At 35.1% G+C, this 13823-nt stretch overlaps 1 protein-coding gene across 1 annotated transcript; it reads left to right on the plus strand.

Moving 5' to 3' along the window:
• Positions 1-663: 663 nt before the first annotated feature.
• Positions 664-1134, plus strand: LOC122312660. The gene has a single exon (XM_043127322.1). The coding sequence runs from the start codon at positions 664-666 to the stop codon at positions 1132-1134; it is 471 nt and encodes a 156-aa protein (XP_042983256.1).
• Positions 1135-13823: the final 12689 nt, after the last annotated feature.

Here is a 13823-nt window from a genome sequence, read left to right on the forward strand (position 1 = left end):
TCAAAGTCCCTATGGTTAAAGGAGGGAGACAAAAATACAAGATTCTTCTACAGAAAAGCATCCCAAAGGCAGAAGAGGAATTTAATCAAGGGGGTTAAGGATAGCAATAAGGTCTGGCATGTGGGAGAGGGAGGTGATAGAATTATTCTGGACTATTTTCAAGCCATCTTTACTGCTTCAGACTAGCAAGGGGATGTGGGGTTTTTGAATAGGCTGCAGGGTCGTGTATCATTTGAGAGGAATGAGAAACTGTTACAAAATTATATAGCAAGTGAGGTCTTTCAAGCCCTTAATCAAATGGATCCCTCCAAAGCCCCTGGACCAGATGTCATGCCCCCTTTGTTCTATTAGAAATACTGGTCCTTGGTTGGAAGGGATGTCTTTGAGGCTGTGCTGAAAGAAAAACAAACCAAAAGAAGTGGCAGATTGCAAAAGTTCACTAATAGACTTAAGAGCATCCTATGCAATGTAGTCTATAAGCTGATTGCAAAAGTTCTATCTAATAGACTTAAGAGCATCCTGCCACAGATAATTTCCACGTCCCAATCAGCCTTCGTGCCTGGAAGGTTAATATCAGATAATGTTCTAGTAGCTTATGAACTAGTCCATTACTTGAGATAGAAGAGAAAAGGTAAGAAATGGTACATGTCCTTAAAATTAGACATGAACAAAGCGTATAATCGAGTGGAATGGGGCTTCCTTGACATTATCATGGAAAAAATGGGTTTTGAGAAAAAATGGAGAAAAATGGTTATGCGCTGTGTGAAGTCTATCTCTTACTCAGTTCTTATAAATGGAGATCCAAATGGGCCTATTATGCCTTCAAGAGGATTAATACAAGGGGATCTTCTATCCCCTTATCTTTTTCTCCTATACACTGAGGGCTTGGTTGCCATGCTGGCACAAGCAGAGGAGAACAAGCTGGTGGAAGGCCTCAAAATCTATAAAAGCAGCCCATGGATCAACAACCTTTTGTTTGCATATTACAATTTGTTCTTTTGTAGGGCTTCTATGCAAACAAATGCACACATCCATCAGCTTCTCAAAGAGTATGAACAAGTTTCAAGCCAGAAGGTGAATAGGGAAAATACATCAATGGTTTTTTGCACAAATGTTGATTCTCAATTGAAGTAGGACATTATGGCCTCTTGGGGAGTGTAACAAGCTCAACATTTTGAAAAGTATCTCAGAGTTCCATCAGTGGTAGGCAAATCAAAAAATAAGGCCTTTATAGATCTCAAGCATAAAGTCTGGAAAAAACTACAAGGGTGGAAGGAAAGGTTACCATCTCAAGGGGGCAAGGAGGTGTTGATCAAGGTAGTGGCTTTATCAATCCCAACATACTCGATGAGCTGTTTCAAATTGCCTTGGAGTTTATGCAGGGACTTGGAAAATATGATGGCTAAGTTTGGGTGGGGCCAAAGAAAGGAGGAGAACAAAATTAGATGGGTGAGTTGGTCTAAGATGTGTGCAGCCAAGTCTTATGGGGGTATGGACTTTAAGGACCTTCAAAGTTTTAATATGGCGTTATTGGCAAAACAAGCTTGGAGAATAATGAATGAGACATCATTCATTTTCCACAAAGTGTACAAGTCAAGGTACTTTCCCGATTCTAACTTTCAAGAAGCTCAACTGGGTCATGCACATTCATATGCTTGGAGAGGGATTTGGGAGTCAAAAGGTTTCCTACTGAAAGGTTGCAAGTGGCGTGTAGGAAATGGAAATGGAAATTCCATAAATATCTAGTCTGATTTCTGGTTGCCCAGCCAAAGACTTGTCTCCACGATCCATGACCAGGATAGAATGCAAAGATACCAAACCGTTGCACAACAATTGACGAGGACACTAACTGGTGGGCTGCAGAACTAAAGCATTTTTCCCCCTAAAGAAGCTACTGAAGTGTTGAGGATGCAACTAGGACTAGCTTATCTGGCATCATGAGAGATTAGTTGATTATATAGTGCAAACTGCCTATAAGTTTTTCTTGACTTTGAAGAATAACAGTTGCACCTAAACTTTGACTCAAACTAGTGAATCAAAAATTTAGTGCAGTTTTACCTGCAAGTATACAGGTATTGTAGTACCTAACAAGGTTGAATCCACAAGAATTGAATTATGTAATAAAGAAAATAACTCAAATAAATTAATAAAATGAACGTGCAATCGAATGGAATAGAAAATTACTGAGATGACAATTTAAAGTAACAGAATAAAATTAAAATGATAAAATAAGTCGATATGGAGAATGACTAAGGTTTCGATGATCCGTCTAATAATTTAGAATATTGTTTCCAATCGATTTAGTTCAATTAAACTAGAATAATGATTCCATTTAATTGGAAGATTTAGCATTTAAGATCAAAAAAATAGTCACTAATGATTAAGCATGAACGATTGATGATTATAATATTCACAAACTCATTTGAATATCACAGGAATTTTTTTTAAGCATTCACTGTATTTGAAATCACAATGAATCAAGACAAAATATATAGACAATCAAAATATCCAATTATAAAATCTTTCAATCGATCAAGCTTACAAAATGAATTCTAATGTTGATCTGAAAACAATATTTAAATCATTAAACTTCACATCTAACCTTAGTACGAAAGTTTAGCTAACCATATTCATCAAAAGAGTCATGAAAATCAAATAAATATTCTCCATTAGAAAACTAAAATAAAATACACAAATTAATACTAGAAAAATAATCGAGAACATAGAACAAAAGTAAAGATAAGATGAGAGCCCCAAACGAAAAAAAGCTCCCTGCCCGATCGGTCCAAAACACTCTCTTCAAGTCAAGCATTCCTTCTCAAAAATGAAAAATAAAATCATCGCCCCCTTGGAACAAAGCGTCCGTTCAGTTGCTAAAAGTCCCCCTCTTGTTTTCCTTTTCGTCAGACCCAGAGCCTCCCCAGCGTTCCAGCTTCTCTCACCAGTTCAAAACCATCAAGCTCTCATTTTTCTCTCCGTCTACTTCCCAGAGTCTCTCTCCCCAATGAGTAAAAATGAAAACTCTCCTCAACTATCAACCCCAAAAGAAAAACCTGCTGCCTTGTTTTCTTTCTTCAAAACAGAGACCCCCACACTGTTTTTTCGTAAGAGCCTCCTTGCAAGAAGCATCCAGAGCCAGCAAGCAAAGAGCCCCTCCAAGTTTTCGTCAAGTCCCAGACCGGAAAATTTTGAAAGGCAGCTTCCCCAGCGTTCTAGCTTTTCCAACCAAAACTCTGGAAGCCTCATCCTCAGTTCTCCTCTCTCCCCCGAATGAAAAAAGGAGAAGCACCAAAATCAAAACTCATCCCGTTGTCTCTAGAAAAGCTCTCTGTTTTTCTTTCCTCAAAAAATGACTTCCAGTCTTCCGTAAGCCTTTTTCCTTCTTTACATAAAAATACCTCTTTTTTTTCTTTCTCGTTTTTCTTCTGTTTACGTTCTGCCCTTCGGTTCAAACGAAAAGTAACTCTCTTCCTTTCAGTCCATCAGGTGCCCCTCTCCCAGTCTAGCTTGCTCTCTTTTTCTCTTGGTCCAAGTCCAAGAAATAATGCAGCGTTCGATCTCCCAATTGCAGTGCATCCTGTGTCCCAGCTGCTAGCTGCCTCTGTTTTCTTTTTCTTTTCCCATTTAGTCCAGACCGACCTAGAGCTTCTTTCTCGTTTCGTCCCAATCACCCCTGTTCCTTCATGCCTCCCCAGGGTCTCCCCTCGTTTCATCCAACGAAGACCCATGAAAAAAGAAACTTTGTAGTTCCCTTTTGCTGCCAAAACCCCAAGTTTTTTTTTTTTTTTTTTTTTGTTTAACACTGCCCAAGGTGTGACTCTCTCAGTCTATCCTCTGCTCCCATCTAGCCTCTGCTTTTTTCCTTTAGTTTGTGTCTGTCCACATCCGAGTGTCCAACCCTTTTCTTTTTCTGCACTTTTTCCAACATTTTCACTTTGTCTAAAGCGAGAAACTATCTTGTTGCCCTTTTCTATTTCACTACATGTTAAGCATAAAGAGGGCATAAGCTAAAAAGCTAAAAGGGAAAACACTACCTTGAACAAAAATTTTATTTCTAGTATGTAGATTTTGATAACAATGCGAGAGGTACCTCTTATTTAAAAACATTCCAAAAACAAGAAAGGAAATAACACATAAAATTAGAAACTAAAAAAATAATAATAAATTAAAACAAAGATTAAAATAACATAGTTGTGCATATGAGGAAATATTTTTCAATTAAATCACAGGTTATAAAAATTAAGCATAAACATGATATTAATCAATTAAAAATCACAACTTGTATTTATGCTTATTAACCATTTATCCATCTAAAATCAATAATAATATCGTGAACTAATTAAAATGTATTGGTTCTAAACGTATAAAGTATGCAATATTTCAACTCAATCACACCCCCCAACTATCGTTTTGCTAATCCTTGAGAAAAATAGTGAAAATTAATTAAGATGAATATTACATAAATCTCGAAATCTAAACAAAAGCAATAAAACATAATTATGAATTCTCACAAAAGTTGACTTGTGACTACTCAACACTAGGAGTTGTATCCACAAGGAAAGTCTCAACAATTGTTCACATAGAATTAGAGCAAATGTCTTAGAACTTGGATGTGTGTGTGGCTAAACTTCTGTGTGTTCCTCATTAATAACCATGATTTTTCATAGGATTTTTCAACCTTAAAGATTTATCATTATTGATTCTAACTACCTCAAAACTTAAGGGACTAGCAGTTTTCACGTCAACTTTGTTTAAAGGTTGAACACTCAACTCCCAAAGTTTTGGATAACTGTTTCTAGCCCTTTATTTAAGAAAACTAACACGCTTTCGTCTTCTTCTTCTTTTTTCTTTTTCTTTCTTTCTTTTTTCCATTTTTTTAATATTCACCTTTGTTCTCTTTTTTTCTTTCTTTTTTTTTTCTTTAATTTTTTTTTTATATATAAGGCTCGGTAGTCTTGCAGTTTACTTCTTATGTTTTAAATCAATGAACATTAATGAGGAACACTACAAATATAAGCATATGCAAAATGTTCTTTCAAAACTTGTCCTTCCTTCTATATAAATCATACTAATTCTCATCTCTATAAATATTGCATCCCAGAGTTTCAAGTCACTCTTTAACAAAATATGATGCATCATAAGTCATGCTCTATGCTTAGAGTTGAAGACAAATTTTCACAAAATAATTCCACTCAACTACTCTACCAAGGTGTTCAGATTTCACAAAAATGCCAGAATGGGTGTGTTAATCATTTGTGTTTCAATGCACATCACAACAAATTTTATTTTTATTTATTTATTTTTTTAACACATTTTCAACAGAAAACCCTCCCCTAACTACCTGTGACATTGTCCTTAATGTTCAGCAAATGAATGCTCGATGACGTATGATATACTTGCTTGAATTAAAGCAAGATAAACACTGTAAAACATATATTGAAACGCAAATTTTTAAACAGAGAAGAAATAAGTCACCTGAGATACTCAAGTGCACACAAGGAGTAGATTTCTGTCAAAGTTAGAAGATACAAAAGAACAAAAGAAAGCAAAACAAAACAAAAAAAAATGTGATATATACAATGAGAAATCAGAAATTAATTCTGATAAGCAGGATCCTCCAGAGTAGTGGACTCAATCTCTGGAGTAAAATCACCCAAAAATGGTTTCAATATTTGTCCATTAACTTTAAAAATATTACCATTCTCTGGGTTTTCTATCTCAATAGTCCCAAAAGGATAAACAGTTTTTACAACAAAGGGACTGATCCATCGGGATTGAAGCTTGCCAAGAAACAAATGGAGCCTTGAGTTATACAACAAAACTTTCTGATAAGGCTCAAAAGAATTTTGAAAAATGTTTTTATCATGAAAAATCTTCATTCTCTCCTTGGAAACACGAGAGTTTTCGTAAGCTTCATTCTTGATTTTCTCTAACTCATTAAGCTGAAACTTACGAAGGGAGCAAGCTTTATCCACATCAAAATTAAATTGCTTAATTGCCCAATAAGCTTTGTGTTCCAATTCCACAAGCAAGTGACACGCCTTTCCAAAAATAAGTCTATATGGGGACGTACCAATCAGGATTTTAAAATCAGTACAGTATGCCCAAAGTGCATTGGTTAGTCGTAAAGATCAATCTTTGCGACTCCAATTAACCGTCTTTTCCAAAAATGTTTTGATCTCCCGATTGGATACTTCAACTTGGTCACTTGTTTGTGGGTGATAAGGGGTAGCAACCTTATAAGTAATACCATATTTTTGTATTAAGATCTCGAAAGGCTTATTGCAAAAATATTTACCCTCATCACTGATAATGGCTCGAGGTGTTCCAAACATTGATAAAATATTTTCTTTCAAAAATTTCAGCACAACTTTGTGACTATTTTTCTTGCATGGAACGGCCTCGATCCATTTGGACACATAATCAACAGCTACCAAGATGTAGAGATTTCCAAAAGAAATTGGTAAGGGTCCAATGAAATCGATGCCCCAATAATCAAATATTTCAACAATCAAAATTGGATTTGATGGCATCATATTTCGGCGGGTAATCTCTCCTAATTTTTGACAACGTTCACAAGTTTTACAAAATTTATGGGTGTCCTTGAAAATGGTAGACCAATAGAAATCACATTGCAAAATTTTAAAAACTGTTTTCTTCCCAGAAAAATGGCCACCACATGTCCGAAAGTGACTAAAAGACATCATACTTTGAAATTCACTATCAGGAACACATCGCCTAATTATTTGATCCGGGAAATATTTAAACAAATATGGATCATCCCAAAAGAATTTTTTTACCTCTACAAAAAATTTCCTCTTGTCTTGTTGAGTCTAAATGTGAGGAATTTCACCTGTAGCAAGAAAGTTAGCAATATCAGCATATCAAGACAATTGAGATATACCAAAAAGTTGCTTATCTTGGAATGTGTCTCTAATAGGAAATGTCTCTATGGAATCTGAAAGAACAAGTCTAGACAGATGATCAGGAACAATATTCTCAACTCATTTTTTATCTTTAATTATCAAATCAAATTCTTGCAACAAAAGAATCCATCTAAACAACCTGGGCTTTGCATCCTTTTTCACTAAAAAGTATTTCAAAGCAGCATGATCAATAAATATGACAATTTGAGACCCAATCAAATAAGAACAAAATTTGTCAAGTGCAAAAATTACTGCAAGTAGCTCTTTTTCAGTTGTTGAATAATTTATTTAAGCACTATTTAAAGTTCTACTTGCATAATAAATCACACAAGGCTTTTTGTCCTTACGTTGGCCCAACACAGCTCCAATAGCATAATCACTAGCATCACACATAATTTCAAATGGTAAATTCCAATCAGGTGATTGCATAATTGGGGCTGAAATCAACATATCTTTTAGTTTTGTAAAAGCTAACTCACAATCATCAGTCCACACAAAAGAATTCTCATTTGACAATAAATTACACAAAAGTCTAAAAATTGTACCGAAGTCTTTAATGAACCTCCTATAAAAACCTGCATGACGTAGAAAAGATCTGATATCTCTGATGTTCTTTGGGATGGAAAAATTAGAAATTAATTCAATCTTAGCCTTGTCCACTTCAATACCTTGAGAAGAGACAATGTGACCAAGGATAATCCCTTGAGTGACAATAAAATGACACTTTTCCCAGTTTAAAATCAAATTCTTTTCTTTGCATCTAATCAGCACTTTTTCCAAATGAGTCATACATTCATCAGATGAATAACCAAAAATAGAAAAATCATCTATGAATATTTCAACAAAACGCTCTACCATGTTACTGAATATGCTCATCATGCATCTTTGAAATGTAGCAAGAGCATTACAAGGTTCGAATGACATTCTTCGATATGCAAAGGTACCAAATGAACATGTAAAAGTGGTCTTCTCTTAATCCTCAAGAGTAATCTCAATTTGGTTATATTCAGAATAACCATCTAAGAAGCAATAAAATTTATGGCCCGCTACACGTTCAATGATTTGATCCATGAATGGTAGGGAAAAATGATCCTTCCTAGTGAAAGAATTTAGTTTTCTGTAGTCAATGTACATACACTAACCAGTAGTAACTCTAGTTGGGATCAATTCATTATTAGCATTCTTAACTATAGTCACACCAGATTTCTTAGGTACCACATGCGTAGGATTAACCCATCTACTGTAAAAAATAGGGTAAATGATCCCTACATCCAGAAGTTTTAACACCTCCGCTCTAACAGCCTCTTTCATGTTGGGGTTCAGTCTACACTGCATCGCTCTAGAGGACTTAGCATTGTCCTCTAGATATATCATGTGGGTACAAATTAAAGGACTAATACCTTTAATATCAGCTATGATTCATCCTATTACCTCTTTGTGTTCAATGAGAATACCAATTAATTTTCTTTCTTGAATTTTATTCCGTTTTGATGAGATGACCACTGGTAATATCTCCGCTTGGCCTAAAAATGCATATTTGAGATCAACAGATAGAGGTTTCAAGTCGAGTTTTGGTGTTTGTACACTTGAGGGGAGGGACACGACATCACGATGTGGAAATTTCCAAAAACGTGTTCTCCATTTATCAGTGTCCATATAGGAGTAGATTCTAGCAAAAACTTCACAAATGCAAGCATAGAATCGTCATTAAAATTCTCACCATGAACCAAACAAGTTTCAAGAGGGTAAAAAAAAATTGACAAATCAAATTTATTTTGAACAAGAGTTTGGATCAAATTTACTTCATGCACATCATCATCATCACCATGTTGTTTACAAATATTGAAAATATTCAACTCTAAAGTCATGTTGTCAAAAGAAATTATCATCATACCACTCTTACAATTTATTAAAGTATTTGAGGTCGTAAGGAATGACCTACCCAAAATTATAGGAATTTGAGTGCAAATATCAAAGACAGGTTCTGTGTCCAAAACAATAAAATCCACCGAAAAATAAAATTTTCCTACTTGCACTAACACATCCTCAACTATCCCTCTCGGTATTTTTATTGATTGGTCAGCAAGTTGGATTGTTACCTTGGTGGGTTTAAATTTTCCAAGACCCAATTGCTTATATACCGAGTAAAGTAGGAGATTAACACTAGCACCAAGGTCAAGTAAAGCTTTCTCAATTTTAAAATTCCCAATCACACAAAAATTTTTGGACAACCTAGGTCTTTATATTTTAGAGGAGAATTATTCTGAAAGATGGTGCTTACCTGTTCTATGAGGAAAGCCTTCTTTTGCACTCTTATCGTACACTTTACTATACATAGATCTTTCAAAAATTTGTTTAATAGGGTCCAATAAAGGAATGTTAATTTTCACTTGTTTGAAAATCACAAGAATGTCAACATTTTGAACCAATTTATGAGAATGTTGCAACCTTTGGAGAAATGGGGCAGGTATTGGGGCTTTCACAGTCATATCTAACTCAACCTTGTCAAGTTCACCATCATTCTTGAAATTTGAAGAATTGTTGGTTTCACCAAATTTTATTGAAACACTTTTATCAATTGTTTTTCCATTGCGTAGAGTGGTGATGGATTTGGCATGTTCAAATTTTGAATTAGAATAATTTGAATTTCTTACCTCAAATTTCCCTTTGGGATTCGGCTGAGGTTGAGCAGGAAACTTACCCTTTTGTTGAGCGTGTAATGCGGATGTCAAGTCACTAATAGAGCTTCTCATCTCATTAATGACCTGCATTGTCTAAGTATTGACTTGCCCCTGCATAAAAGTTTGTAATGTCTCCTCAAGAGTTTTCTTATGTGGAGGCACATAAGGAGTAGAAGAAGAAGGCCCTTGAGGATTTTGATTTGAATTGGACTTATTCCTCCAACTCCCGTCTAGCCTCTTTTTTTTTTTTTTTTTTTTCACCTATCCCTTTTTGGTGTGTTTTTCGTCCAAGCTTTTTTCTTCAGTTTGTGTCTATCCAAGTCCGAGTGTCCATGCCTTTTCTTTTTCTCCATATAACTTAATTGGATAAAATGTCACAAATGCCCACCATCACCAACTCTACGAAACAAGATGGGCCTGCAATTTCCATATAACTTAATGAATGTTATAGCCACTAACAATCTCTTAAATTGAAAGAACTTTAAACAGAGGCGTATTTTTTTTTTTTAATAGAATTAAGGGTACTAGATGAAAGAGAGTGATGTTGTAGCCCTGCTGTATCCCAAGTAGTTGTCATCCCAAGCATCAATCTCTTGAAGTTAAGAGGAGTAAGCCTTTTTTTATTAGAATATTTAGGTAAAAGAATCATTGCAAGACCACTCAACTCAACACAGAGCAATTCACCAATCCCAACTTACTAGAAAAGTGTGGAGTATTGGTCTGTTGTACATTAATGCATCCTTTAGTTGCCGAGGAACTAATAGAAATAGTAGTGCTTGGTGGCAAGGAATACTGTCAACTAGCGTTTCCTCCTAACATATGAATATGAAAGACAGTAATGCTTAGTGTAGGAAATATTGGCGAATAGATGTCCATTTCAGGATCAAGGTGTCTATGGTAAGTTTAGGCAAAGATAGTAAACAAAACTTTTTTCTTTGATAATAGAATATTTCATTACTTAAATCCAACGAAGCCCTTGGGTCTCCGCTCGTTTCATCTAACGAATCCCCATGAAAAAAGAAACTTTGTAGTTCCCTTTTGCTGCAGAACCTTTTTTTTTTTTCCCCGTTTAACACTACCCAAGGTGCATCTCTCTCAGTCTATCCTTTACTCCCGTATAGCCTCATTTGTTTTTCACCTATCCCTTTTTGGTATGTTTTTCCTCCAAGCTTTTTTTCTTTAGTTTGTGTCTGTCCACATCCGAGTGTCCAGCCCTTTTCTTTTTCTGCACTTTGTCCAACATTTTCACTTTGTCTAAAAAGAGAAACTATCCCGTTGCCCTTTTCTATTTCACTGCATGTTAAGCATAAAGAGGGCGTAAGCTAAAAAGCTAAAAGGGAAAACACTACCTTGAACAAAAGAATTTTATTTCTAGTACGTAGATTTTGATAACAATGCGAGAGGCACCTCTTATTTAAAAACATTCCAAAAACAAGAAAGGAAATAACATAGAAAATTAGAAACTAAAAAAAATAATAAATTAAAACAAAGATTAAAATAACACAGTTGTGTTGTGCAAATGAGGAAGTATTTTTCAATTAAATCACAGGTTATAAAAATTAAGCATAAACATGATATTAATCAATTAAAAATCACAACTCGTATTTATACTTATTAACCATTTATCCATCTAAAACCAATAATAATTTCTTGAACTAATTAAAATGTATTGGTTCTAAACGTATGAAATATGCAATATTTCAGCTCAATCAACAAACCTCAAGGGGAATGCTCAAATTCTCAATCCCAATAGAGTTTGTGGAAACTGCCTATCCCTAATAGGGTCGGAGTGTTCGCCTACTATGAGAAACCCTATTGGTGAGGAAGGTGGTAGTCGAGGATACCTGCAGATTTTGTCGGGTGAGTAGGGAGGATACAAGTCATGCACTGGTTTATTGTTCTTCCATTTTATCATATTGGAAGACAATGTTCAACTACTTGCAATTGGATGGAGATCCCAAGGATTTCATGAAGCTTGTAATGAAGGTGAGACAGGAAGGGCACACAAGGGATCTAGATAATTTTTTTTATCATTTCTTGGTCTTTGTAGTATAGAAGGAATCAATTCCTTTACAAGCGACACATTCAGCATCCACAACAAGTTGTGGACTATGCATTTTCCATTCTGAAGGAGTCATAAGCTGTTCAAGTTGGTTGTCAACAGCAATTGGCAAGGAATTTTAGTTGGAGACCTCCTTTCATAGGGATTCTAAAACTTAATACAGATGGAGCAATTTTCAATGAGCTGTGTAGGTAAGGAGTTGGTGTCATCTTGAGAGACGAAAAAGGCTGTGTAGTTATGGCAGCTTGCAACAAAGAACCTGAGATTTACGATCCTATGGAAGTTGAACTACTTGATATTTTGAGAGGCATCCGGTTGTACGTCCCTATGGGTATAAGTGATCTAATTGTTGAGTCTGATTCATTGTTGAGTGTCAATGCCATCTTAGCAGCAGGGGAGTCCATGTCTCCTTTAGGTAATCTGATCTCTTCTATCCAGGAACTGTTAAAATAGATAACTAAGGTGTGGTTTCAACATGTTAGCAGAGGATTCAATGCACAAGCTAATGGAGTTGCAAAATTTGCATGGTTTGTAGAGAGTTTAACAGGTTGGTGGGATTCAGTTCCCGAGTGTGTATCCCAAATTGTTTGGCATGAAACCAAGTTGTAACTCTTTATGTTGTTCTTAGTGAAATGAAGATGAGTCTATTGTTATAAAGAAATATATATATATATATATATAGATGTACTGTTTCAGAAGAAAATAGAGATCACCTAGTAGATAAGGTGGGTTCTGCCACCTCCTTAAGATTACTTGAACATCCTGAATAGGGAATTGGCATGGATATGGAATTTGCGGCCCAAACGGGACTACCATTGGTTGCTACAATTTTCAATATGAAATCATAAATGTAAAGTTGACACATCCTTTGGAACATAAGCTTTGAAAAAAATAATATCGACTAATGATTTTTAGCAAAATTATACATTAAACCAATAGCATTGTTGTCGGATAAGACAAGAATACTTGAGTGCATGTAGCAGTGTTGTTAAGCATTGCAGCAGTATTGATAGATTGCATTAGTGTCGGTAGGTCATGCATATGTGCTTTCTTCTCCTTTTCCCATCTAGTTGTACACAAAGGATACCTATTTAGACAAGAAAACTAACATAAAAAATGGAACAAGGAACCATTTTGATATATTTAAAAAAGTATTAAATTTATAATGATGTCCCTAAGTGTCCTATCATCCATGAAACATATATTAGACCCAAAAATGGTTAACATCCTACATGATGGATAAATTGCAATTGTATGCCATCCACTTAACACCAATGATTTGAGGAATAAGCAGCAATAGTAAGCATGTTTTCCAAAATTAAGCATAATAGGTATCTAAAATTTGCACTGATAAAGTGCCAATAAGTGATTGAATCTCCCTCAACATTGAACAGATTCAAGATTTTGTTATGGACGTAACAAAAGTATTAGCATGAAATAATGTAAAGTAAACAATTACATAAGGATCTAGGATATGATCATTTCTTAGACATGAAGTTCTCATGGATAATATCATTGCTATAAGTTTTTGTAAATGGGAAATTGCTGCTGTAAAATGAATCAAATTTCCTAGTAAGTAGAATGCATAAAAATGATGCAGTTACACAAAAGACAAAATCTAATTTCTATATGATAACAATGTAAACAAATAAGATTGTTGGATACCCAAAAAAAAAAAAAAAATCAAAGAAAGAATAGTAAGAGAAGTTGCTTCAAAATCAACCAGCAACAACGATTTTTCGAGAAAGGGAAAAAAATATAAAAAAACACAACAACTTTGTGCTCATGTTACAAGGTAAGGATAATAAGTTGGTTATAAAATATCAAAACACGTGATCGAGGGCCAATGGTGGTGGAGGAGAAACTCAAGTTGACAGAGGTAGACTAAGCTCGAAGTACATGGATTCTAGGAATACTCGAAATGAACATGACAATGAGAGATTGGTCAAAGCAAAGTTTTAAACATCGTTCCATTTCTGTCGGAATGGTTGGAATGTTTCGTGCCGAAATAATAACTAGCACAGGGTAGGTACCTGTTTCATCTCAGGTCAAATTTCAGCATTTCTTGTCGATTTTGAATGACCGGAAATTAAGTTAAACATTTGAATGAATTTGAAGCAGTGGTCTTTTTGTAAATTAGCTGAAGAATGAGGG

Source organism: Carya illinoinensis, chromosome 6 (assembly GCF_018687715.1).
Source record: "Carya illinoinensis cultivar Pawnee chromosome 6, C.illinoinensisPawnee_v1, whole genome shotgun sequence".
NCBI classification, from domain to species: Eukaryota; Viridiplantae; Streptophyta; class Magnoliopsida; order Fagales; family Juglandaceae; genus Carya; species Carya illinoinensis.